This window comes from Gorilla gorilla, chromosome 12, assembly GCF_029281585.2.
Source record: "Gorilla gorilla gorilla isolate KB3781 chromosome 12, NHGRI_mGorGor1-v2.1_pri, whole genome shotgun sequence".
NCBI classification, from domain to species: Eukaryota; Metazoa; Chordata; class Mammalia; order Primates; family Hominidae; genus Gorilla; species Gorilla gorilla.
In genome coordinates this window covers 110,890,667-110,918,022 of record NC_073236.2, presented here as the reverse complement: position 1 = coordinate 110,918,022, position 27,356 = coordinate 110,890,667, and the positions used below count along the sequence as shown (strand labels likewise).

Here is a 27,356-nt window from a genome sequence, read left to right as displayed (position 1 = left end):
GCTTGAACCCGGGAAGTGGAGTTTGCAGTGAGCCAAGATCATGCCACTGCACTCCAGCCTGGGTGGCAGAGTGAGATTCTGTCTCAAAAAAAAAAAAAAAAAAAAAATCAGAAGTTAAAGAAAAAAAAAAAATCCCTGTGGCCTATTTCCTAGACCTAATTCAGCAGGGGCTGGAGGTGGGGCATGGAAATCTGTAATTTTAATTGGTTTCCAGGCTATTCTAATCTGCAGTTAAGGGAACAAGGACTGTAGCTAAATATTGCTTTTCTGCATATAATTTTCGTAGAAAGTGTATCCTCTGGTTAGAGATATGGGGGAACAGGTGGGGCTTGCAACTCTCACAGCCCCCAAATTCCAGGACCCCAGCTTGTTTGCTATAATTCAGCCATGGAAGGTCTGTGCCAGCCTGCCACATTCCTGCTGGGCTTTGTCTGGAAACCAGCTGCCTGGCCAATCTCTTGAGCCTCTTCCCTAGCTCAGGGGGTGAAGTTTGGGGTGTTGGTGCCTGTGGAATAGAATCTTCCCTCACCTTGTCTCGGAGAGGTGCCGTGTCTCACAGGGGTTGAGGACTGCTTTTCACCATCATGTGGCCACATCCTTATCCCAGCAGATATTAAACAGAGAGTTCTCCTCTCCCTGGTTGTGAGGAAAATTCTCCTCAGACAGGGAACTCATGTCTTGAGGTTCTAAGCAGTGAGACCAGGCTGGGGCCAAGCTGGGCTGGGTGCTGGGCTGGGTGCTGGGCTGGGTGCTGTGCTGGGCCGGGCGCTGGGCTGGACACCTGTGTTTGGGTTGAGGGTTGCTAGGAGCTACTCTGCCTTCTGGGGCCTGGGTGGGGCAGTGGCTGGCTGGCTTCCAGAGGGAAGGCAAGTTTCTCAGTTCCTGAGTTGGGATTTGTTGCTCAGAAAAGGGAGTTGGCACAGGTTCCTGCCCTGTCCCCAGACGCTTTGTGGACGAGAACTCCTCTCTGGGGTAGAAATTGGAAGCTGTGGGCTTCACCCCTGGTCTTACCACAGATCAGCTCTGGAGGCACCTCCGTTACCTGTCAGGGGAAAACGGGTCACCATTATCGCAGCAAAGGATTCATAGAATTGTGTGAAGCTGCAGAGTGTGCAGTGAGACCCTGTCACATGGAAAGAAAATGAAGTTAGGTCAAGGGCAAGAGCTGAGGGCTGACCCAGAGGCTGAAGGGAGGGCTGGAGGGATCAAGGTGTGGGCAATGCAGTGGCTGAGGGGGGTCACAGGTGTGGCTTGTTCAGTCAGGTGAGAAGGAGCACCAAGGACGTCATGGAGGTCATGACCGCGCGTCCTGAGAGAGACCGGAGAGCGGGTGTCCGAGAGGTCCCGCCAACACCTGTGTGATCAGTGGTTGCAGAGGCCAACATCGCCATGGGCTTTCAGGGCAGCTGGCGGACGCAGGGGCATCTGAAGCAAATAGAAACTGATGGAGAAACACAGTGTCAGACACTGCCTTGAAAAAAATCATCTTTCCCTACGACCCTAAAGGTGTCCATGTCTCAGTGACAAGGGATGGCAGGTTGATGGGTTTCGTTGACACTCTTCATAACGAACTCTTCCCAAAACCACATGGCCTCGCACTTGGGAACTGAAACATTTGTGAGTCCAATCTCAGAAAAATGGCATCCTTCGGTTTAGTGGCCGATTTCTTCATGACAATAATGCTTTAGCCTCTGACGGGCTTTCTGTGAAGTAGTTTAAAAGTGTTAATTTGCTTTTACTGACTTCTCCTTTCTCCTCTCACCCTTAGGTCCCGGATGTTACAGGTCAGAGCCCTCCAGACCCCCAAGGACTGTACTCACTGCCCAGAAATAGCTGCTGCCTCTGGGCAACCTTGTAGGCACCTTCTCCACCCAGGACATGGGCACCCGTGACGATGTCCCCGAAGGTAAGGGGCACGATGGGAGGCCTACTGCTGGTGTTTTGCAGGCTAGGGGACCTGCCTCGGACACTCCCAGGGGCCAGAAAAAGGGAGATGTGGGGATCAAGGGCTGCTGGGAAACACAGCCAGGTGGCCGTGCCTTTCCAGCCCTGGCCAGCTCCCCACATGCTGCTGCTCAGTTGGCTGTCTGGGTGGCTCCCTGGCCTAAGGAGGTGCTTGGTGTTCTAGGGCCTCGGCCTGAGCTTTGCCTCCACTCTCTGCAGCAGGGTGGTTGGGTCCTTGAGGGGCTAATTCTGTTCTGTGGTCAAGGTTATGTGGATGGGCAGGGGATGTGGGCCGGGCCCTCAGGGAGGGTGAACGACTCTGTTTCCTTAGCCAACCAAGTGGGGTAGTGGGAGCAGTGTGTGGCCAGTTAGCATCAGGAGACGGGCCTTGAGGCCTGGCTCTGCTTTTGGGAGCTGGCTGGGTGAGCCTCAGTTTCCCCTGGAAAGTGAGGGGATTTGTCCTGCCCCAGATGAAATGGGTGCTAGCAAGGTGCAGAGCTGCTTCATCCTGCATGGGCTGGAGCAGGGGCCAGATGGCCATTTGGAAGGAAGGCAGAGAAGCAGGATGGCCAGAGCAGCGGTTCAGGAGACAGCGCATGATGCACACGGCAGAACTCCCGGGGGCTTCGACATATGAATCCGAAAACACCTGCTTACTTTAGTGCTAAAGCAGATCCCACCTGAATGTAGATTCCAGTGGGGAAGTGGGAGGTGCTGAGATCTTAGAAAGAAAAATCTACAAATCTAGAAATAGGGTAAAGATGTTGTATGAACCTTTAGTGCTGTCAACTCCTTTGCTTTACTGATGTGGGAACTGAGACTCAGAGAAGTTAGCTTATTTCCTCAAGGTCACACAGGTGGAAAAAGTGGGAACCCCGGCTCCTGAGTTCCAGACTAGGAGTCTTGCAGCCTGGGGGTGGATGAGCTGGGTTTCCACCTGCGTGGTGGCTTCTCCAGGTGGTGGGTTAGGTCCCCATGGATGGTCCTGAGGTGGGCTCGGGAAGGGCTGAGCCAGGAGGGTGTGGGACCCACGTTTGTGAAGTGCCTACTTAGCGGCAGGTACAGTACTACAGAGATGAGTAAGACACAGTGACTGTTCCTAGGGAAGCTGCAGGGCAGGAACAGAGAGAGGCATGGGGAAGAGAGAGTAACACGGGGCTGTGCCGGGGGCTGTGGGAACACAGGAGAGGGAGGGCTTCTCTCTCTCTTTTAAAAATATTGACACATAATAGTTGTACATATTTTCTGGGTGTACATGTGATATTTGGATACAGGCATTCAATGAGTAATGATCAAATTAGGGTAATTGGGATTTCCAGCACCTCAACCACTGGCCATTTCTTGATGTTGGGAACATTCCAATTCTAGCTATTTTGAATTATACAGTACATTATTATGAGCTATAGTCACCCTACTATACTATCAAACAATAGCTCTCATTCCTTCTATCTAACTGTATTTTTGTACCCATTAACCAACCTCTCTTCATTCCACCCCCTTCTCTTCCCAGTCTCTGGTAACCACCATTCTCTTCTCTGCCTCTGTGAGATTGACTTTTTTAGCTCCCATATATGAATGAAAACAAGTAGAATTTGTCTCTCTGTGCCTGGCTTACTTTACTTAAGATAATGACCACCAGGCTGGGAGTGGTGGCTCACATCTGTAATCCTAGCACTTTGGGAGGCAGAGGCGGGCAGATTGCATGAGCTCAGGAGTTCGAGACCAGCCTGGGCAACATGGTGAAACCCTGTCTCTACGAAAATACAAAAAAATTAGCCGGGCATGGTGGCAGGTGCCTGTAATCCCAGCTACTCGGGGGAGCTGAGGCAGGAGAATCACTTGAACCCAGGAGGCGGAGGTTGCAGTGAGCCGAGATCACACCACTGAGACTCCATCTCAAAAAAAAAAAAAAAAAAAAAAAGATAATGACCTCCAGTTCCATCCATGTTGCTGCAAGTGACAGGATTTTATTCTTTTTTATGGCCTAATAGTATCCCATTCTGTATATGTGCCATATTTTCTTTATCCATTCATCCGTTGATGGACACTTAGGCTGATTCCATATCTTGGCTATTGTGAATAATGCTGCAATAAACATGAGAGTGCAGATAGCTCTTCAATGTACTGATTTACTTTCTGTTGGATATTTATCCGGCAGTGACCTCAAAAGCACAGGCAACAAAAGCAAAAATAGACAAATGGGGTTCCATCAAGTTAAAAAGCTTCTGTAGATACAAGGAAACAGTCAATAGAGTGAAGAATAGGAGAAAATATTTGCAAACTATCCATCTGACAAAGGATTAATAGCCAGAATATATAAGGAACTCAAACAACTCAGTAACAAAAACAGAGAATCTGCTTTAAAAACTGGCAAAAGATGGACGGCTTCTTAAAGGACCGCATGCCTTAGCTGAACTTCCCCTCCTCTTTCCTGACTCCTGCTCCCTGTATGCTCTCAGCTCAGTGGTCCCTCCCTCTGGGAAGCTTTTTCTGTCCCCATCTCTGGCCGGGCTCCCAGGCCCCACACTGTCATTGCTTGTTAATCATTGTCTTCTCCGCCAGACTTCAAGTCTCACTGAGGACTGAGTCAGCCTTGCCCACTACTGTCTCACTGCACAGAGAGTGTTCACAAATCTCTGTGTCGGGGATAGAGGGTGTCTTTTGCTGAGCCGAGGGAGGTTAGGAGGGAAGAGGGAAGATCAGCGTAGGACATGCTGATGAGGTGCCTGGGGACTTCCAAAAAGGAATTGGGAAGGTAATTGGATGCTCTGCAATGGGTGGGATTGGTCAGGGCGGAAGCCGTAGGGTAGGGGATTATCTGCAGGGTGTGGCAGTGAGGAAGTGTCCTGGGGAGAGCAGCTGGTGGACAGAGGTTGGGGATGGGCACTCCATGGGTCAATGATGTTGGGTGATGGAAGAGGGGTGCCCATGAAGGAGATGAAAAGGCATGGAGGGGGGTTTGGAACAAAGCCAGGGTGCGAGGAGGGAGGAGGCAGCCAGGCTGAGAGGCTGGGGCAAGCGGGGTTGGAGGGATTTGGTGGAGATCACAGGCACCCTGCCTGGCCCTGCCAGGCTCTGGTGTTGGGGGTAGGGCCACCACATGCCTTGGTTTTTTGGGCAGGGACCCTGCGGGGTGGAGTGCTCAGGGTTACGGCCGGGTGTTCTTGGTTTGCTCCCAGTCTTGGCCTTGGAGGACTCTCAGGTGCTGCTCTCCTGTGCTTCTGTCTCCAGCCAAGGTCCTGGTCCCCGTGGCCGTGTACTGCGGGAGCATCCCTCGGACCAGTGCTGGGCCCCGGGTGCTCCCGCCTGGAAGCATCAACTCCAGTCTGCCTCATGGAGAAGGTGAGATGGGAAGACCTCACCTGGTCAGGGCCCCTGGCCTCATCCTAGAGCGGGGAGTGAGTGTGGTAGATGCCGGCTGTGTTCTCAAGCTACCAGCAGGTGTCATTTTTCCTGTGGCTCCTGCTGAAAATACCCTTTGATTCTTTCAAAGGCAGGTTCTTTCGATCCTGAGCCTCAGAGGTTGGAGGTGTGCAGAGGGGGACCTGCAGGAATAGGGAGCAGGGCTCTCTGCATGCGCCTGGACCTGGGAGTGCACTCAGCACCCAGGGTGGCAATGGGGAGGGGGCCCCTCTCAAGATGTCCACTCAGCGTCTCTGCCACTTGTCCAGCATCTGCAGCCTGGGTCTCTGGAGGGGCTGGGGTGTGGCCAAGCTTCTGAGAGCCCACCTGTCTGAATGCTCCCCCAGGGCCCAGGTGAAGAGCACCAGCCACTTCCTGAAGGTCTTCTGGAACCTCTTTCCTCCTCTAAATGTGCAGAGTATTTCGTTTCTCTCCCATCTGGTGTGTCTGCTGGGGGTGGGGGTGATTTGCTCTGAGATGCCTGAGCTCCTCCTTGCAGTCTGTGCTTGGCATAGGTCAGTGCTCGGGGATCTGATGACTTTGTTGGACCCTGGAGATTGGTGGATGGTGGTCCCCGGGCAGACGACCTTCCCTATGATTCACAGCCTCTTGTCTGCGCTGCCATAGGACTGCCTGTGGATTCCCCCTTTTGTCCTGAGCACCTTGTCGCACGGGTCTTGTGAAGATTAGGTGCTTCAGAGACACTGTCGAATGAATGACTTGTCCCCAGGAATGACTGAAACATTCAATGACTGGGTTTCACCAGGCAAGTGGCTGCCTGTTCGAAGGAAGCAATGTCAAGGAGCTTGCTGGTGCCTGGTGCCACCCTGGGTACTGCGTGCCAAGCCATTCACACCTCTGTCCCCCTCAGGTTCCCTCCAGCCTGAGCCAAGAGCCCTGCTGAACAACGAGGAACCGTCACAGCTCCTGAGTGGACTCGGACAGCTGGGTGGCCTCAAGCTGGACACCCCTTCCAAGGGCTGGCAGGCAAGGAATGGTCACCCCAGGAACCTCAGGGCCTTGTCTTTGGGGGCCCAGCCCCTGGTGCTCCTCCCTTCTCCGGAGTCAGAGGCCAACTGCGTGGCCAGGGACACCATCCAGATTAAGGACAAGCTCAAGAAAAGGAGGCTCTCAGAGGGCTTGGCAGCGTCTTCCCGAGGTGAGCACTGGCCCCAGCCCACCCCTCACCCACCCACTTCCAGGTCAAGGGCCCCAGGCCTCCAGGGCTGTGAGGGTCAGCAGGCTTCCAGGTGGCATGCTGGGATGCCGTGGGGGTGATCGGTGGGCACATGCCAGGTATCTTCTCTATGGCTTCAGCGACCTCCTTGGAGCTGATCCTCCCTCCCAGGCTCTGCAGTGCTTCCCGACTGGCCTCTTCATTCCCACCCTTGCGCCTTCTAGTCTTGCTCCAGAAGGATCCTTTTAAGCAAATGTTCTTCCCATTTCCACCAACTATGCTCAAAATCAGCCAGTGGGTTTTGGATGTGCTTAGACTAAGATCCCAAATGTTCCCTTATGCACAAGACCTTCTGGCCCTGGCCTCACCCCAACTGTGTCACTCTCTGCCTTCAGTCTCTGCTGTCCAGGGCCTGGGGCTTGTGGGCTCTTTCCTGTCTGAGGTTTAGAGCCACTGCTCCTCCCCCACCCCTCCTCCGTTTCCCACTCAGAAAATCCCCACCCAGCCTCCCTTCTTGGCTTCAAAGCCCTCCTCAAAGAGGCCTCCTTGACTCCCCAACGTGAGTTTGCCCCTTAGGATGCTCTCCAATAATGCCCTATGATTTTTTTCCTTCAGTTCTTTTCATGGTTTGCATTTATATCTTTACTTTTGTGACTATTTAAAACCTGAATCTTGCATGTAATTGTCAGCTCCAAGAGGGCAGTGACTGAGATCTCGGTGTGAGGCACAGTCGCTTGGCAGCTAGGAGGCTCTCAAGAAACGTTTGTTGAGCAGATGAACAAGGGATTCAACAGCAGGCACTTTATACTGTCTCTCATCTGTGTGGTGGACAAGCCAAGTTCAAATCTTAGCCCCGATACTCACTGGCTCTGGGGCCTTGGGCAAGTCGGTAACCTTTCAGGCCTCAATTTCCTCCTCTGGAATGGGGACACTATTAATAATACTTCTGTGTTACTGTGGGGGTTTAATGAAAACTTGTACACAGAATTCTCAACACCGGGCATATGGGAAGAACTTAGTGCATTGTTACTATTTTCCTTCCTTCTCTCCTCTTCTGGGCGAATCATATGGGCTCTTTTTAGCGGAATGAACTCTTGGGTAACAAGAGCAATAAGAAGTCTTGAGGTCTTAGGAAGAAGGGGGAAGTGCTCTCAAGAGGCACGTGGTTGCTGCCGTCAAGCCTGGGGTTGTGGTTGGCTGTTCTTCCCCTCCCCTGTGCAGACTGCTCCACCTCCTGAGCCTCTCCCTGGAGCCGTGGGGTGTCTCCAGCTCCCGGGGAGCCCAGGAGGATGCCAGGGAGCCTCTGGGAGGAATCATCCTGGCTGCACATTATGGAGGCAGAAGGTGGGGTTGGAATGCCCGAGAAGCTTCCTTAGAGCTTCCAGTAGGTGCAACTCCTAAAGCTGCCAGACCAACAACTCTCTCCCTTAGGGGTTTGAAGCCCTTTTCTAGATTTTCATTTCTTTTTTACAAAGTTCCAGCGTAGGGAAAAAAAGAATGGAGTTGTTCTACCTAATGTTCTGATGGGCAGTGACCTATAGACTTATCAGGCCCCTCAGCAAGCATGGAGGGCCGGGGATCTCTGGCCCCCGGGCAGGGCTGGGGCTGCTCTGGCCCCTGCATTGAGGCTGAGTTGACTCCTCTGTGCCCTGACCCAGCTGGGGCTCAAGGTGGCCCGGCAAGTGGCACAGTCTCCACTTGACCACACCCCTTCTTTTCCATCCTTTCAGCACCCCACAGGCTAACCACAACACAACAGTGCTCCAAGACAGAACAGAACCAGCACCGGAAGCCAGGAGGGGAGTGAGTGTGCAGGAACAGAGATGATATTTTGACTTGGCTGGTTTATTTTTTTAAAATTTTTTTTTCTGGGACAGAGTCTCGCTCTGTCGCCCAGGCTGGAGTGCAGTGGTGCGATTTTGGCTCACTGCAACCTCCGGGTTCAAGTGATTCTCCTGCCTCAGTCTCCTGAGTTGCTGGGATTACAGACAACCACCACTAGGCCCAGCTAATCTTTTTTTTTTTTTTTTTTCTTTTTTTTTTGAGACCAAGTCTTGCTCTGTTGCCCAGTCTAGAGTGCAGTGGTGTGATCTCGGCTCACTGCAACCTCCACCTCCCAGGTTCAAGCGATTCTCCTGCCTCAGCCTCCCCGGTAGCTGGGACTACAGGCATGTGCCACCACGCCTGGCTAATTTTTGTATTTTTAGTAGAGATGGGGTTTCACCATGTTGGCCAGGCTGGTCTTGAACTTCTGACCTCAAGTGATCCTCCCGTCCTCGGCCTCCCAAAGTGTGTGGGATTACAGGCGTGAGCCACTGCGCCTGGCCTGACTTGGCTGTTTTGATGCAGTGGTTTTGTTGAGGCCAGAATGAAAGTTAAAATGCTAGTCTTTTTTTTTTTTATTCCTCATCACTGATATTTACAAAGATAACCCTGAGCTCTTGGCCCATCCCAGTGCTTCTTGCCCTGTGCCTTTGCCTGAGGCATGGTTGCTGGGTGAGGTGGGGTGGGGCACAGGGCACTGAAGATGTCTGTTGGGCACCTAAAGCATTCAGAAGGGAGCTGGAAGTGTGGCGGTCTGTCTTAGACTACGTTAGCTGTGTCAAAACAGCTACGCCCCATATCACCAGCCGAAAAGGAAGGGGAAACAGTGGCAGGTACTTGCCTGGCATCTTATATAAGTGATGTTATTGAATCACCCCATTTCACAGAAGTGTAATGGGGTTCAGAGAGACAGTGGCTTGCCCGAGGTCACATAGCTTCTACCCACGGCCGGGACCTGCCATGCTTCCTCCTGATCTGGCACTGCTTTTATTTCCCTTCCTTCCCATGCTGCCTCTGAATTCTAAACAGGTAACTTGGATTGGCCCTTTCTGGAATGGCACAGACACTCAGAAGTGGCTGCTTGCTCAGTCTACCAGTGGTGGGGTTGGGGGCAGATCTGATCTCTCTCCTCGCCATCCCAGTCCTTCCCAGGGCAGAAGGCCCCGTTGCTGGGGTCTGAATCCGCCTTCCACTCCCTGTTCTTCTGGGACTAACTGATTTCCCATCACCATCCCTGTACAGCCTCTCTAGATCCAGGGGGAGGCCCTCAAGGAGTTCCCCTGCACAGCACCATCCCCCGAGCCACCTCTCAGAGGCTGCTGAGGGTGCCCAGGCCGATGCCTCCCATCCAGAGCATCCCTACCACCCCTGAGGCCAGCAGAGTCAAAGAGAAGGGCCTGGACCTACCGGGGAGCATTCCGGGTCCTCACGAGTTGAGACCCGGTGCTCAGGAGGTAAGGTGGTTCAACTGCTGTGAGTCTGGTCCTCAGCTTCTTGCCCTCCCTTCCTCCTGCCTTTCTTTCTAGGCTCCACCAACCCCTGACTGCATGCCCTGAGCATCCCTGGAGGTGTCTTGAGGTCTGCAGTGAGGATAGGGACAGCACTGGGAGAGGCTCAAGCTGCTCATTTCACCACCTCCCCAGCATCTCAAACCTCCATAGCTGGCCTGGGGGCTCTGGGTGGCTGTGCCAGAGGCTGCATGACCTTTGTCCTAGAACTGGTGGTCCCCTAGGCCTTCTCTGGTCTAAATGTTCCAGAATTCCTCCTGCTTTCTGGCCCTCTCCATTTTAAGCAAGAGTGTGGCAAAGAATGCTGGCTAGGACTCAGATTTGGGCCTTGGTTTCCATTTGCCCCTCACTGGCTGTGTGACCTTGTGCAAGTCACACCCCTCTTTGGGCCCCAGTTTGCACATCTATGAAAATAGAGGTTTGGCCCAGATGTGTTTGAAGGTCCTTCCAGCTCTGATGTTCTAGGATTTTTCTGAAATGAGAACAGAAAAACAAATAATAATAGTCACAAAAGGGCTTGCCAGTCTCCTCACCAGGAGTGGTAAGGAAGCAGTCAGCCTTCTGGGGGTCCCAGGGGGGTGTGGCTGAAAAGAGACAGCAGGTCCCACACTGTGTGAGGTGCCTGGGAGGTGAGCGTTCACCATGGGATGTTTCCATAGGCCAGACCCCTGTCCCGCCTCTGCTCCCAGGCGCAGATCTCCTGGCAATACCTGCACTGCAATGATGAGAAGATGCAGAAGTCCCTTGGCGCCATCGTGATCCCACCCATCCCAAAGGCCAGGACGGTTGCAGCGTCCCCCTCCCGTGTGCCTGGCTCCCTTCCCAGCCCATTACCTCCAGGCCAGGGAGTCCTCACAGGCCTGAGAGCCCCACGCACGCGGTAAGAGCTCTAAGTCAAACCTTCCTTGCTGACTTCTCTCCCTCTCTCCCCCTGAGATCCACTGGGGCTCCTTGTGGCTGACCCTCCATGCTGTGGCAGAGTTCTTGGGACACCAGGCAGGGAAAGGGCCGGGGGCTCCACCCATGAGCCACAGACCTAGGGAGGTCCCAGCATGGTTGCCGGGGCTTCTCTGCCTCTTGGCTCCGGCAGGCTGGGCCAATGGCATCACGAACAATGTCTCCAGCCTCTGTCTTCTCCCAGTGCCTTAGTGGATGATGTTGCTGGAGTAATGAATAAAACACTAATTATTTTATCTCATATATATATAATTTTGAGATGGAGTCTCACTCTGTCGCCCAGGCTGGAGTGCAGTGGTGTGATCTCAGCTCACTGCAACCTCTGCCTCCCGGGTTCAAGCGATTCTCCTGAGTAGTTGGGATTACAGGCACCCACCACCATGCCATGCTAATTTTTGTATTTTTAGTAGAGACGGGTTTCAGCATGTTGGCCAGGCTGGTCTTGAAACTCCTGACCTCAGGTGATCTGCCCTCCTTGGCCTCCCGAAGTGCTGGGATTACAGGTGTGAGCCACTGTGCCCGGCTATGAATAAAACACTATTTTAAAGCATGATTTAGTTCATGGCAGCTCTTTGTAATTAAATATTTTCTTAATTGATGGATACTAAAAATACAACCAGTATCATGTGTATGGGGGACAATCCACAAACTTTTGGACTTGAAAAGGGGTCTTCATATCCCACAAACAAGTGGGGAAGAGGATCTTTGTGTTGGCATAAATCGGGTTATGGCTTGTAAGTAAGACAGACAGTGCTCTAGATGGCCAGCAACATCCCCGTGGTCAGTCCAGAGTGATGTCAGAGCACGTGTGTGTGAGAGTGTGTCTGAGTGTCTTTGTGTGTGCACACATGTATGAGTGCCTGCATGTATGTGTGAGTGTATGTGTATGAGTGTGTATGTGTGCATGTATATGTGAGTGCATGCATGTATGAGTACAAGAGTGTGTGTGTGTCTGAGTTATGTGTATATGTGTGAGTGCATGCATGTGTGTGTGTGTCTGTGTGTGTGCATGAGTGCAAGAGTATGTGTCTGAGTGTGTCTGAGTGCATGTGTGGAGTATTGTGTGCATGTATGTGTATGCATCTGTGTGGAGTGTGTGCATGTGTGTGGAGTGTATGTGTACGTGTGTGAGTGCATGTGTGTGCATGTGTGTGAGTGCATGTGTGTGAGTGCATGTGTACGTGTGTGAGTGCATGTGTATGTGTGTATGTGTGTGTGAGTGCATGTGTGTGCATGTGTGTGTGTGAGTGCATGTGTGTGCATGTGTATGTGTGTGAGTGCATGTGTGTGCATGTGTATGTGTGTGAGTGCATGTGTGTGTGCATGTGTGAGTGCATGTGTGTGTATGTGTGTGTGAGTGCATGTGTGGAGTGTCTGTGTGTGCATGTGTGAGTGCATGTGTGTGCATGTGTGAGTGCATATGTGTGTATGTGTGTGTGAGTGCATGTGTGGAGTGTCTGTGTGTGCATGTGTGTATGAGTGCATGTGTGTGAGTGCATGTGTGTGCATGTGTGTGTGAGTGCATGTGTGTGCATATGTGTGTCAGTGCATGTTGTGAGTGCATGTGTGTGCATGTGTATGTGTGAGTGCGTGTAAGTGCATGTGTGTGGAGTGTGTGTGGGGTATGTGTGCATGTGTGTATTTGTGAGACCATGTGAGTGCATGTGTGTGGAGTGTGTGCATATGTGTGTGTGTGCATGTGAGTGTGGGGTGTGTATGTGTGTGTGTGAGACCGTATGTATGTGAGTGCATGTGTGGAGTGTGTGTGTGCATGTGTGTGTATGTGTGAGAGCACGTGTGTGGTGGGGTGCATGTGTGTGGAGTACATATGTGTGTGTATGTGTGTGAGAACATGCATGTGCGTGAGTACATGTGTGACTGCATGTGTGTGTGAGTGCATGTGTGTGTGTGACTGTGTGAAGCCATATGTGGAGTGTGTGTGCATGTGTGTGAAGTGTGTGTGCAAGTGTGTGTAGGTGTGTATGTGTGAGTGCATGTGTGTGAGTGCATGTGTGTGGTGTGTGTGCATGTGTGTATGTGTGTATGTGTGAGTGCATGTGTGTGAGTGCATGTGTGTGGTGTGTGTGCATGTGTATGTGTGTATGTGTGAGTGCATGTGTGTGAGTGCATGTGTGTGTGAGTGCGTGTGTGAGTGCATGTGTGTTCATGTGTATCTGTGTGTGAGTGCATGTGTGTGCATGTGTATCTGTGTGTGAGTGCATGTGTATGTGTGAGTGCATGTGTGTGGAGTGTGTGTGCGTGTGCTCAGGGCCTATGGGCCTGGCTCCTTCAGTAGAGTCACAATCCAGTTCCTGCTGTGACTGCTTCCCTCCCGTTTCTTGGGGCCTGATGACTTGGATTCTTCCATTTTTCTCACACTTCCTCATTCCCTCCATCTCTCTGGTGCCTTCCCTCTGTGCACACACATGTTCATGTCTTTCTCCGACCCTGTGGGTTATAGAGACCCGTCCATGTACTTGCTCCTGGATTCGAGTTCTCTATTCAGTTTTCACCGTCAGCCTCCTCAGACAGCAGCTTGCTCCACTGACCTCCGCCTCCTCACCATTGCACACGTCCTCCCCTTTCCCACTCAGACGCTGGCCTCTTCCTCCCCTCGGAGCAGCCTTATCTGTGCCTCTCATGACTCACTGGCCCCAGACCTGTGGCCTTTCCTCTTATCTCCTTACTCTTGACCTTTTTGCATCATTTGAACCATGGATGGCCCTTGAATTTTTCTTCTTTTTCTGCAACCTGACTTTATACCTGCTTCTCGACCTTCCAGGCAGCTTCCTGTGTGCCCTCTTCCATTTCTAAGTCTGCCATTCCCAAAATTGTTCCAGGACTGTTTGCCCCCATCTCCTGTTTTCTCCTGGGGCCCTTATGTGTGCCCAAGTCTTCCAGATGGTGGAATGTGGGTGAGTTCACATCTCCCGCTCTAGCCCTGGAACCATCCACAGGTCAGGCTCCGGGTTTCCATCTTTCTGTTGGGCATCTCCAGTTTCTCCTGGCTGATGTGATCCAGCACCAGAGGGAGAGACAGGGAGGCTGTGCCACCATCATGGCAACAAGGACCACCTCGTGTTTCCCCAAACCACCCCCTCCCAAGACCTCCTCATTGCTGTCAAGGTGCAGACCTTCTCCTTGGCCTTCAAGTCTCAGTGTCATCTTTGACCCTTGCTCCTAGTGCCTCCTGCTCCAACACAATTCCATAGCCCCCAAGTCTTTCTTAACAGCCATGAAAGCTCCACCCCTTTCTTGCCCCTGCCTTTCCCTCTTGGTTTGCACTTCCGCTTCCTTCTTGACCTCCCCTAATAGTGCCTAGCCAGTATCCTTGCAGCCCTGTGCGCTCCATCCCCATCTTTCATTTTCCTGCTTCCCCCGCCACCTTGCACACCTCTTGCATGCCCTTTGCCTGTATTGACATTCCTGATTGAATGAATGGAGGGTCCTTTGTGTCAAGGACCCAGGCGCATAATGCTGAGTCTCCTTGGCCTGACATTCAGGGTCCATCCAGCCCACGACCCCACAGTTCCTCTCCGCTGTCCCCCAGTGCTTGCTCTGCGGGGCCTTCTTACCCCTCCAGACCCTGAGGACCTATTACCATTTCACTCATCCATCCATCCATTTACGAGGGGACATGATGCTTCCCCTCGTCCATCTCTGCAACCCCAACAGCCTCTCACCCCTTTCCCCACCCGTTCATTTCATCTCCACTGTTCCATGTCTACCTACTCTCCCTTTAAAGGGCGGCAAGGAGGGGAAGTGGCCTTCTCTGCATTGTCCACAGGCATCCAGCCCAGGGACTGCCTCAGCCCCTCCCTTCCATTAAACAAAATAAGCAAATCTTGATTATTTAAATTTATTTTGTTTATTTATTTTGCTTTATTTATTTGTTTTTTATTTTTTATTATTATTATTTTTTGAGATGGAGTCTCACTCTGTCGCCCAGGCTGGAGTGCAGTGGCACGATCTTGGCTCACTGCAACCTCTGCCTCCTGGGTTCAAGCAATTCTTCTGTCGCAGCCTCCCGAGTAGCTGAGACTACAGGAGCATGCCACCATGCCTGGCTAAATTTTGTAATTTTAGTAGAGATGCAGTTTCATCACATTGGTTAGGCTGGTCTTGAACTCCTGACCTTAGGTGATCTGCCCATCTTGGCTTCCCAAAGTGCTGGGATTACAGGCGTGAGCCACTGCACCCAGCCAATTAAAAAAATATATATTTTTTTGAGATGGAGTCTTGCTCTGTTACCCAGGCTGGAGTGCAGTGGCGCGATCTCTGCTTATTGTAACCTCTGCCTCCCTGGTTCTAGTGATTCTTCTCCCTCAGCCTCCCAAGTAGCTAGGATTACAGACATACACCACCAGACCCGTCTAATTTTTGTATTTTTAGTAGAGCTGGGGTTTCACCATGTTGCCCAGGCTTGTCCTGAACTCCTGATCTGAGGTGATCTGCCCACCTCGGCCTCCCAAAGTGCTGGGATTACAGGTATAAGCCACCGCACCTGGCCAGCCTATTTTATTTAAACCTCATTCTGTTCTTTAACTTGGAGCACCACAGGGCAGGGGCCATATGTCAAAAACCTCTGTGGCTTCTGTGGGGCCAGGATTGGTACCTGGCATGGATTAGTTCCGTAATAAATATCTGTCCTTTCCTGTTTGGTTTGTGACATGGATTTCCCTTTGTTGACAATGTGGGGCTCTCTGGCCAATGGAGGGGATGGAGGCTCTATTACCATTTCAGTCATCCATCTGTCCGTTTACTCACCTAAAAGCTGTTAAGCACCTACTATGTGCCAGGTGCATAGGTCACAATCTGTGTGCTCCAGCTGGGAAGTCATCAAGGTGAAGTTCAGAGAGGTGGGTGCGTAGGCAAAGGCTGCCTGTCATGTTGGTGACCCAGGAGAAAGAGATCTGAATCATGCCAGGCAGACTTCTCAGGGCAGGGTGAGGGCACACTTGCGAGATGGAGATGGAGGTGGAAGAGGGAGAGACGGAAGGAGGAGTGAGCCCCTGCATCCTTGCGTGACAGCCTGTGGGGTGGGGGTGAAGGGCCCGTGTGCCAACTGAGAAGTGGGAGCTTCATCCTCTTGTGAGGAGGTGCCACCAAAGGCTTTCGGGTGTGAAAGCGGCATCTGCTGTGACTTAGAAAGGCCACGTTGGCAACCTCAGAGTGGCATGGACCGTGTAGATGGAGGTGGGGCTGCTGCAGGAATCCGGGGAGAAGGCAAAGGGTGCCTGAGCAGGGCAGAGGCAGGGAGTCTGTGGGCTGAGGATGCAGAGGTGGGGGCGGGGCGGGATGAATGGCAGGGCTAAGCCACGGGCTAGATGTGGGTTGAAGATGGGGGAGCTGAGACCATGCCGGGGTTCCTGGCTTCAGCCACTGGACAGATACTGGCACCCTTCTTGGAGACAGGGCATAGGAGAAGACACATGTGCTGGGGACAGTGCTGAGGCCACTCTTGGACATGCTTAGACGTTTGGGTTGGAGCAGGGAGGGGCTCTTGCTGGAAACAGGGCTTTGCTGCTCCTGCTCCACCCACGTCCTTGGGGCCTGCGGAGGAGCCTGAGCGGTGGTGGGTTTTCTGTGAGGTTCGCACAGGGTGGGGCGGGGCTGCCACGTGCAGGAAGGCAGGGGCCCTGATCGGCATGGCCTGTCTTGGCCTCAGTCCTTTCTGCTGTGGGGTCGCTAGAGAAGGGGAGGGCAAGAGGCTTCCCCAGGGTCCACAGCTTAAGAGAAGCTGAGCCAAGTCCTCTGAGGCCAAATCCCTTGCTCAGAGCAGGTGTGTGTGTGTGTGTGTTGGGGGGGGGGGCAGAGGCGGGGAGGCTGCAGCTCAGGGCCCCAGGGGCAAAGCTGAGGCATAAGCATTGGGGTTTTTGGCATCCTGTGCTCACCTCAGGCAGCCTGGGACCTCCATGAGCTCATAGAAGCCAAGGGCAACTGTGTGGACTTTGATGCTCCACTTCCCCTCCCCGCCCGCCTCCAGTCCTGTTAGTGCCATTGGGCAGTGGTTAAGCAGTGGTGGGTTACAATGGCAAAGGCCTAGTGGGCGAGCTCCCCAGGTCAGGGGTGCCCTGGGGCATTCGCTTACTATCTCCAGCCCACACAATCCCTCCCTGTGGGTCCAGACCCAAGAGGCTGGGCCTGGCCCTGGGAGCAATGGCGAATCCCGGCTGATCTACGCCCAGGTTGAAGCTCCGCTCCTCCTGTGGACTCTCCTGACCTCCACAGTCCCCAAGGATCAGGGTTCCCCTGCATCCAGGCAGGCACTGAGGGGGGCTGTCCTACCGCCCCTCCTGCAGCCCGGCCTGGACTGTGATCCTCTGAGGCCAGAGTGTGGGATATTGTGTTCCTGACCTGTTGCTGTGGCTTGTTACTCTGTCAGCCCCCCAGTGGGTCCTGATGTTCACCGAGAAGGGAAAGCCATGTGGGACGCTGCAGGGCTGGTCTCCCTGGGAACCTAAGCTCCCGGAGGGCGGGGAGTGTCATGTCTTATTGATGCTCCATTCCCAGTGTCTAGAATAGTGCTTGACACATAGTAGGTCTTCAGTAAATATCTGTTGAATAAGTAAATGGTGCTTCCAACTTAAGAAATTACAATTAAAACCAGTGCCAGGGATGCCACTGTCTTCCCTTCCTGTGGGTAATTGGGATTGAGCTTCTGGTACAAAACAGTGGTGACTTCCTGCCACAGCAAAGGGGATCAACTCCGCCCCCCAGGCCCTGGGATGGGGATTACAATCATGAGTGGGACTATTTAGGGATCACTGAGCTCTCACGGGGTTGGGGCAGCTTGGAGAACTTGAGCTCGGTGCTGTCTAAGCTGGGAGGCAGTTTACTCTTGTCTACTGCAGCTGCTCTCAACTCCACAGGCCCAAGCAGCGCAGCGGGAGGGTGGGGGCTTCCTTTAAGCCAGCAGTTTCTGTGTGGGTGTCAGCCTCCTGGGGAATGGGCGAGCTGCACTGCCAGGAAATGGGGCTGAACCTGGCCTGGCGGTCAGCCTGCCCTTGTGTTTGCAGAGGGAGCTGAATCTCCTGCAGCTTGAATCCTGGGCCAAGAGCCTCTGCAGGGATAACAGTGCCGTCCCCTCTGTCCCCCATCTCGGCCATTGCCCCATCCTGGAGCCACCCTGGGCTCCCCCAGCAGTGTCTCTGGCTGGCCGTCCCTCATGATGCTTTTCTCTCCCCCGTTCTTTTAAGATTGGCTCGGGGGAGTGGGCCTCGGGAGAAGACCCCTGCATCTCTGGGTACGTATCTTCCATGCACACCTCCCTTTGTTATTTGACTCTCTACATTCCTGGGCTGGGTCATGGAAACAGAATTAGGGCCAGAGGAGATCTGAGAGCTCTTGTGTCTGGGCCCTTCATTTCACAGCAGGAAGCTGAAGTCACCAGAGGTCTAACCGGAGGGTGGCAGCGGGCCCGGGCGAGGTGTGGAAGAGAAGTGACATTTATTGACACCTGCTCTGGTACGTCAGGTGTGATGACGTACACCAGCTTGTGCAGCTTGCCACGGCCTCGATAAGAGAGACAATTCTGGCCGTGTGGGACAGACGAGCTGGCACACGAAGGCTCTGTGAGCAGGGTGTCCTCCCTGGTCGCTGAGCCCCGTCAGGCTTGCAGTCAAGTTTCCATGGCTCCAAAGCTGGGGTCTTGACACATCAAGCAGCTGCCCCTTGCGGTGTGTTAAGCAAGTAGAGAGAGTATTCCTCACCTAGAGAATGAGAGGGTAAACCAGAGCCCACAAACCTCAGCCAGCTGGCCCCAGGAGCTTTAGCTGTCAGGACATAGGGCCAGCACAGGATTGAGGCAAGGAGAGGGGACAGGGCAGGGTAGGAGGCCTTTAAAGAGGGAGGAGGGAGCCTTCCTGGATTGAACTCTAGGGGGAGGTGGGACGAGTGGATGGAAGCTGAGCCTCTGCTGCAGGGTTGGGGAGCAGAACACCCCGAACCCAGGCCATGGTGGGGAGGAGTTGGAGGCAGCCGCTCTACTGCCCGGCAGGAGGGCTGGCCTCCCCAGGACCAGCTTCCTGGCAGGTCACTCTGCTAATCAGCTCAGCTGGTGGGGCAGTTGGCGAAGGGGGGTGGCTGTTGCCCAAGAGGCCCTGGGATCAAGACACAAAGCTGGACCTGGCACAGAAACCTCTGCGGCAGCTGCTTCTCCCCTGCTCCCGGGCCAGGCTGCAGCAGGGTGAGCTCAGGCAGTCTGTGGTGAAATGCACCGGCACCCTGAGTGACCTTAAGAGCTAACCCGGAGGATGCTGGTGTGGGGGTTGGGCCAGGAGACCCCAGTCAGTAACCACTTCCTCCCCTGGCTCTCCAGCTTGCTGCTTGAGAACCAGGTCACCAGGGACCTGTGGCAGGGGCAGGCTGCTCAGACAAGGCTTTCCAGGGCATCCCTTTGGGGTGCAGGTGAAGAAGTGACATACAAAATAGTTAAGTCCTTAAAGGGCTCCCTGCCCTCCAGCTGGCAACTGGGCTGACACTGCCCTCTGTGTGCAACATGCGTAGCACATGGTAGGGGCTCACAGGGTCTTGTCTGAAGCTGGGGGCTTCCCCACGTCTGTGGCATTCCTGCAGTCCTTGCCCTGGCCGGGTGGTGCCTACCACATGTGCCCTCTGCCCTGCCTCTTACCTCTGGGCAGATGAGGCTTCAAAGCCCCTCTTCCCCCTTGGCCCTTGATCCTTCTCCCTGCACCAAGCAGAAGAATCCTTTGCAGAAGACATGGCCTGGGCAGAGGACCTGGGTGACCTGGGAGCTCTGCACGGGCCCCAGAGGTAAGATGCCTTTTCCAGCCTCAGGCAGCCTCAGCTGGTGGCCGCATCTCAGCAGACCCCTGACTTGCAGGTTCACCCAAGGACAGTGAGCTCCAAACCCTGTGGGTTGCAGAAAAGGAATGAACCTGTTTGAGCCCTGCCTTCATAATGAGAAATGTACCTTTAAAACCCGCTGATGGGGAAAATATGAATGACAAAGCAATACTGTGGATTTGATGCCATCAAGTAAAAGTGATTGGGTATTTTATCCATCCCAAGAGCATTCGAAGGTTACTGGCTGTATTAGTCAGGGTTCTCCAGAGGGACAGAACTAGTAGGATATATGTCTGTATATAAAGGAGTTTATTAGGGAGAATTGGCTCACACGATTACAAGGTGAAGTCCCACAGGAGGCCATCTGCAAACTGGGGAAGAGAGAGGCTGGTAGTGGCTCAGTCCAAGTTTGAAAGCCTCAAACCAGGAACGCCAACAGTGCAGCCTTCAGTCTGTGACCAAAAGTCCGAGAGTCCCTGGCAAGCCACTGGTGCAAGTCTCAGAGTCCAAAGGCCAAAGAACCTGGAGTCTGATGTTCAAGGGCAGGAGGAGTAGAAGGAAGCGTCCAGCAGGGGAGAAAGCAGGCAGCCAGAAGACCCGGCAAGCAAGGTGATCCCACCTTCTTCCACCTGCTTAGTTCTAGCTGCGATGGCAGCTAGCAGCTGATTGGATGGTGCCCACCCACACTGAGGATGGGTCCTCCTCTCCCAGTCCACTGACTCAAAGGTCGATCTCCTCTGGCAACGCCTTCACAGACACACCCAGAAACAATACTTGACCAGCTATGTAGGCATCCAATCCAGATGGCACCTAACATTAACCATCACACTGGCTCTCAGCTTTTCCGTCTGTGAAATGAGACTGGACTAGTGTTAGATCTCTGGTCCTGGCAACTCTGCCCTTTCCTGCTGCGTCATGCTTTCAGGCAAGCCCGTGGTCATATGAAAGGATTGGTGGGCCCATTTTGCTTTTTCTTTTCCTGCCGTACGTACCTCCCGGGACAGATACACTTACTTATATTCTCAGGAAATGTCTTACATCTCCTGGATAACACATCTGGCCCTGTTTCCCCCCCAGCCTCCCCACTCCCACACCTATCTTGGAATAAAGTGTGCAGTGAATGAACGAATGGAGGGTGATGCTGGTCCACAGGTAGTCTGCCTCATGCCTGCCAGTGCTGCCCTGTACAGTAAACCTAACTCAGGTCTTGCTCCATTGAGGAAGAATTGAGGGTGTGGGGCTCAGCAGTAGAGTTGAGCCAGCCACAGGGTCAGTGAGCTCAGGAGTGACCTGGGTGTCTTCAGCTCCACCCCTGTTCTCAACCCCTCAGAGCCAAAACCTTTGGCCTCACCCATCAGAGACAGGCCTGCCGCTGCCAAGAAGCCTGCCCTGCCTTTTTCTCAGTCTGCTCCCACGCTGACAGCCTTCTCCTTTGACTGTGCCAGAGAAGCCTGCCCTCCGCTGAAAGAAGAGGACCAGAAGGAGATCGGCACCAAGGTACCTGGGGAGCGGGAGGAGGAGGAAGTGGGGCTGGAGTGGATCGCAGGATGCATGAAGGCAAGCAAGTGTCTGAAGTATTCAAGGGTGGGACCAGCCACAGAGCAGAGCAAGGAGAGCCCGAGGCAGCGACCCAAGTACTAAAGGCCAGAACCTGCAGACGGGGTTGGGGTGAGGGCTGAAGAAAGGAAGAGAAAGGATGGGGGTCAGAAGTGGGGTGGGGAACCAGGTGCAGGGAAGACTACAGACGGTTGCTGAAGGGGTACGAGGGAGGAAGGAAGGAGGACGGGGAGGTTGCACAGGGCTCACGAGGAAGCCGGATGTGGGCAGAGAGCAGGAAGCCTTAGGTGAACTGGGCTGCGTAGTTTGAACTAACACCCAAGATAGCAAATGAGAGGCAGCTGACTCAGGGCTGATCAGCCACGGGCTGTGCTCCAGGGACTGGCGAATACCTCACACTTCTCAGGTGACCTTGGAAGGTGGTCTCTTCCCTGGTTGGAACGAATTTAGTGAAGCTTGGGGAGTCACTGTAGCGAGGAGCCTGTGCTCATTCTTTGAAACAGAACATTCCAGGACAAGAAGCATATCTTGAAGGCCTCCTGGGTGCATATTCTCTGTTAGAGACTGGGTGACTGTGTTAAATCAGCACCACAACCCTCCCACTGTAGAGAGGACCACAGAACATGAAACACAAGCAGTGATTCAGTGCAGCGAAACGAGCTTATCCTCCACCCCACTCTTGCGCTCCCTTCTGTGGCCACATCGTAGGTCTTGGCATTCTAAAGTGTGTTCCCCCACCATGGTCTCAATTTCAAGCATCCCATTGGCTCACCACCTTCTCCTGCTGTTCTGCTCAATCCAGCTAATCCTTCAGTTCCAACACTTGTTCCCTCTCTGGCATCAACAATATTCTCCTTGAAACAGGATCATTGCTATCAGCGTGTTAGCTCTCTGTTACCTCTTTCATTTTAAGAAAGCGGAACAAAACCAAGAGAAAATGATTGCCGCGTCTCTCTTCTCTCCTTTGTCCACTCCTGACAGGCATTAGTCCACACTCCCCACTGAAACTGCCCACATTGGAGTTGCCAATGACCTTCATCTTCCCAAATGCAGCCACGGTTAGTCCTCGTCTACCTTGACCCCATCGCAGCTTTTGACACGACTTGTGTCTCATCCTTGAATTCTCCAGCCAGGGATAGGGGTGAGGGGTGGCTCTTTTTTGGTCCTGCCTACGTGAAAGGCAGCTCCTTCCCAGCCCTTCTTGGCTGCCTCCTCCTCATCTCCCCGGCCTCTGGATGCTGGAACTCCCCCAGCGCTCAGCCCTCTGGCCTCTCGTCTATTTATACTGACCCGCTAGGTCCTCATCCAGTCCCGACATTAAGTACCACCTCTATGCTGAGGACTCCCACACCTCCCTCGCCAGCCTAGGCCTTCCCTTGACCTCCAGACTAACGTATTTAGCTGCTGCTCAATATCTCTGCTTAAGTGCCTAATTATACTTCCAACCGACTGTGTCTAAAACTCAACCCTTGAATGCTCACCTCAGAAAACCTCCTCTCTCCCCAGGGGCCCACTCAACTCCAGTCTTCCAGTGGCTCAGGTCAACCACCTCGGGCGTCCTTGGCTCCTCTCTTCCTCTCTCGCCCTGCACCTCATATATCAGCGAAGAGAGTGAGCTGCACCTTAGAAGCATGTCCAGAATCTGCCCACCCCACCATCCCCATCGCCGTCCAAGCCCCACCACCTCTTGATTGGATGTTCAGCTGCCTCCTAAACACTCTTCCTGCTTCCAGTGTGAGGCTAGCTCCAGACCCTTCCCGCGCAGCAGCTGGCATGAGCCTTAGAGAAATGGAAGTTAGAACGTTCTGTGGATGTGGAAGATATTATCACTGGGGAAGGGTGAAGGGAACACAGGAAGTCTTGGTTCTATTTTGACAACTTACGAGTTGTTCTTGCGTCTTAAACTATTTCAAAATAAAAAATTATAAAAAACAACACTTAGAGACAGCCCCCACCAGTGGAAGTCAGATCATGTCACTCCTCTGCTCAAAACCTTAAACGGCTTCCTGTGTCCTTCAGAGGAGAAGCCCAGTCCTTTCCTTGGCCCGCGTGATGTGGATCCTGCCCCCTGCCTGATCTTGTGTCCTATCACTTCTCTGACTCAGAGAGCTCAGCCAGTGTCCACCCCCTGACTGTCCCCAACCAGCCAAGCACACCCGGCCTCAGAGCTTTTGCACTCACTCCCTCTGCTTCAAACACTTCTCTCCTAGAAATCTGTGGGGCTGGTCTCCTTCATTTCTGTCTCCACTTAAGCTTCACCTCCTCGGGGAGTCCCTAGGGACCTTCTAGGCTAAAAACCACTATCATCTCTGTCTCCTTACTTTTCTTTCAGCACATACTGCCTGATATCAGCATTTGGTCTGTTTATTGTCTCTCCCCCACACTTCAAAGCTCTTAAGGTGCAAGGAGTTTGTCTTTTTTGTTCACTTCCAGGACAGCAATTGGCACACAGGAGAAACATTTTTGATGATTGAATGTTGATGATTGAATCAATGGAGGTTAATAGAGTTTGCCTTGACCTTGTGCCAGATCGAAGTCACCATCTCCAAGTCTGCCCGGGAGAAGATGCGGCTGAAGCAGATGAAGGAGATGGAGCTGCTTCGGAGGCTGGAGGAGCCCAGGACAGGGCAGGAGCTCACTCCCCAGGGCCTGGGCTCCCAGAGAGCCTTCACGAAGGAAGGTACTGGGTGCCTGGTGTGGGATTTGCTCAGGCCTGGGGAGCTGAGTCCACTCTCTCATAGCCTGCTAATGGGCCCATTTTCTTTTTTAAAATTTTTATTATTATTTATGTATTTATTTAGAGATGGAGCCTCGCTCTGTGGCCCAGGCTAAAGGGCAGTGACACAATCACAGCTCACCACAGCCTCAAACTCTTGGGCTCAAGGGATCCTCCCACCTCAGCCTCCCAAGTAGTGGGAAATACAGACGTGTGCTACCATGCCTGGCTAATTTCTTTTAAATTTTCTGTAGAGATGGGCGTCTCCCTATGTTGCCCAGGCTGGTCTTGAACTCCTGGCCTCAAGCCATCCTCCTACCTCGGACTCCCAACATGTTGGGGGTACTGGCATGAGCTACTTTGGCCAGCCATGGGCCCATTTTCAAAGGAGGACATTGAGGTCGGGGGAAAACAGACCTGCCTAGTCCTAGGACTTTCTCTGTGTCCACAGGCCTCCTTCCCCTCTGGGGCAGTGGGACCCTGTCTGTGCCCACTAGGCTGAGCGACCCACGCAGAAACGACGTCGGCATCATCCTGAGGAAGTGGGCCAGCCGGGCCTCCCTGCCCAGCATCCCCGTCAGCCGGCAGGAGCCCCGCTTTGCCCGCCACGCCTCAGGTGGGCAGGCCCGAGTGGCAGGCACACATGTCTCTCTGCCCATGCTGCCTCAGGATGCCCTGAGGCATGGCAAAGGTGACCTCGGTGGCTTTGCTTCCGCCCCTTGTCCATGTTAGACCAGGAGGCAGCCTGGGGTGGTGGTTGCCTTGCCAGAGAGAGAAACAGTGTCAGGGACTCATCATTGTCTACGGGCTGGGCTTGGGACCCAGGATGTCACAACTGGAGTGGTGATATCCTCAGCCTGTGTGACATGTCCTGGAGGAGTGACCAGTGCACGAGGGCCAAAGACACTAGACGATAGCACCCAAGGAAGCAGCTGTGAACAGCAGAAAGAGGATGAGAGGATTGGGGAAGACCTCGGTTTCTTTCCTGTTGCTTCATAAAATGTCAGGGCTGGACAGCACTGGTTACAGACGGGAATCAGAGGGTCCAGAGCTTCTACCAGGGCACCTCAGGAATCGTGCCTGGGACATGGGGACGCTCTGTCCCCATTCTACCAGAGGAGCTTCTATGTTGCCTCATTTTTTTTTTGTATACTGGGCATTCATGTGAGATTTCATTTGGAAAGATTTTGCTACTGAAAAAAACTTAAAAACAGTCAGCTTGGTTCAGAGTTTCTGTAAGTGTGGGATGTGACGGCAAATGATCATGGACTAGAGCATAATTTCCATGCTGTAAATAATGCCAGCTTATCTCCCTTTTCAATCCTCTTTCTATCCTTTCAATTGTCTCAAGTAGAAAGTCTGAATTTGGTGCTAGTCTTTAGCACCTCTCTTTTTATTTTTATTATTTTTTATAAAGAAAAGAGGTTGAATTGGTTCATAGTTCCACAGGCTGTACAGGAACCATAGTTGCTTTTGCTGCTGGGGAGGCCTCAGGAAACTTGCAAGCATGGTGGCACCTCTCTCTTTAAACAAGGAGATCCTCTTTCAGGCTCAAAGACAGAAGCTGCCTACAAATTTTTTAGCTAGAGTTTTAACATTGTTTTACTTTCATTGTAAATATTTATCATATTCTGTGACAAACAATGTTAGTTTATGGTAGTGACAGAAAGTTCCCTTTAAAGTTAAATTCTTTAGGATTTGAAATTCTTTTGTGATTTGAAGAAAAGTACAATGTAAATGAAAGGACAGGCTATTGAGAGATATGGCAAAAATCATGAAAGTGGTAATTGAATGATATGATTGATACTGAGAACTATTGATGTATATAACCCAACCGACTCTTTTTTTTTTTTTTAAGACAGAGTCTCACTCTGTCGCCCAGGCTGGAGTGCAGTGGTGCAATCTCTGCTCACTGCAACCTCTGCCTCCTGCGTTCAAGTGATCTTGCCTCAGCCTCCTGAGTAGCTGGGTGCATGCCACCATGGCCCGATTAATTTCTGTATTTTAGTAGAGATGGGGTTTCACCATATTGGCCAGGCTGGTCTCGAACTCTTGACCTCAAGTGATTCGCCCACCTCAGCCTCCCAAATTGCTGGGATTACAGGTGTGAGCCACCATGCCTGGCCAACCCACTCATTTTATAGCAGCAGAACTGAGACCTAGTGATGTAAAAGCCACCCAAGGTCACTCAAGGTCATGGTGCCCCATAGTACCACCATCTAAAGATCACTAGACTGAGACTTTGGCTAGTGATGCTTGACCCAGGATAGTCTGTTGTCCCTCTTTATTTGAACTGTTTATGTTTGGCAGGTGAGCGGGTAGGTAGGAATAAAATCAAGTAGGTTATGTTGTTGGAGTTAGGATAAAAAGCCAACATTCTCCTCTTACAACCATCCTGGAAGCTGTATTTGAATCCTCCTCTTCTTCCTCTCTCCTCACAGTGAACAAATAATCCCTTAACTTGCTGTATAGTTTGGGTTTTTAGTCTGGCTGGAAATGATAGTATTTCAGGATTGTAAACCTGCTTGTCCTCCTGATTCTCCTAATATGTCCTGTGAGGGTGTTGGAAATAAGAGCTAGGAGTCACAAAGAAAACGAGCACTCGAATAAAGGATTTCTCAGTGAGGCAAATTTACTTCCGCAGAAGGCTGCTGCTCATTCTTCTGGTCACTGCGAGAGCACACCCAACAAAGCAGGGAAGGGGTTTTTATCCCTAACGCAGTCAGTCCCTACTACTGTGTCCGGTCCCCATTGGCTGGGGTCGGACAGCACAATCTAAGCTGATCCCGACTGGCTACTTCAAATGGAGCAGGGATGGGGGCTCTAGCGGTGGGAAGAGCAGTTTTGGAACTAAGGGCCTCAAATAAGGAACAGATGTGGGTTGTTACAGATTGGGAACAGATGTGGGTTACAGATGGGAACTGATGTGGGTTACAGATTGGGAACTGATGTGGGTTACAGATTGGGAATGGATGTGGGTTACAGATTGGGAGTGGCTGGAAAGTTGTTTATTGTAACTAGGGGCAAGGAGGCAAGGAAGTTAAGCTTTGAAAATAGAGGACAAGCGGGACCTTTGAAGAGGAACTCACTGTTTCCAACAAGGAGCTGGCCTTTCTTGGGAGACTGGGTTAGTTTAGGTGAGCTCAGCTCAGGATCTGTTCAACTTCTTCTGTTGTGCGTGTGAAAAATAGAAATGACTGAACCAGAAGGCACAAATACGAACATGACTGGAAAGCTGTCAGAGGTAGGGCAAAGGGGGAGGCCACACAAGCCCTCAAGACACTGGAGGCTGGAATCCCCCTGCCAGTGCCTTTTGTGGGTTTGTTTTTAAATCCAGTGGATGCTAAATGCGCCTGTGGGGTGCGGTGGAGGCGAGGAAGGGGGGCAGCAGGGCAGGCGGCTGTACTGCTCGCTCCAGAAGACTGAGCCTCTTTTTGAGAGCATTGCAGACAGCATGTCATTC

The 27,356-nt window shown here is 52.6% G+C and overlaps 1 protein-coding gene across 5 annotated transcripts in view; it reads left to right on the top strand.

Annotated features, from left to right (window-relative positions):
* The window catches only part of TOGARAM2 (TOG array regulator of axonemal microtubules 2), a 95,549-nt gene that overhangs the window by 36,620 nt on the left and 31,573 nt on the right, over nucleotides 1–27,356 (top strand). For 3 of the 5 annotated variants that reach the window (XM_055377674.2, XM_055377673.2, XM_063695978.1), the window contains exons 2-10: nucleotides 1,769–1,906; nucleotides 5,176–5,286; nucleotides 6,218–6,505; nucleotides 9,590–9,801; nucleotides 10,545–10,735; nucleotides 18,012–18,058; nucleotides 20,951–21,117; nucleotides 23,707–23,857; nucleotides 24,345–24,509. In XM_055377674.2, the coding sequence (XP_055233649.2) occupies nucleotides 1,879–1,906; nucleotides 5,176–5,286; nucleotides 6,218–6,505; nucleotides 9,590–9,801; nucleotides 10,545–10,735; nucleotides 18,012–18,058; nucleotides 20,951–21,117; nucleotides 23,707–23,857; nucleotides 24,345–24,509 (1,360 nt within the window). In that variant the 5' untranslated portion in view covers nucleotides 1,769–1,878. The remainder of the gene's footprint in view (nucleotides 1–1,768; nucleotides 1,907–5,175; nucleotides 5,287–6,217; nucleotides 6,506–9,589; nucleotides 9,802–10,544; nucleotides 10,736–18,011; nucleotides 18,059–20,950; nucleotides 21,118–23,706; nucleotides 23,858–24,344; nucleotides 24,510–27,356) is intronic. The other 2 variants (XM_055377676.2, XM_055377675.2) reach the window with 1 other exon arrangement.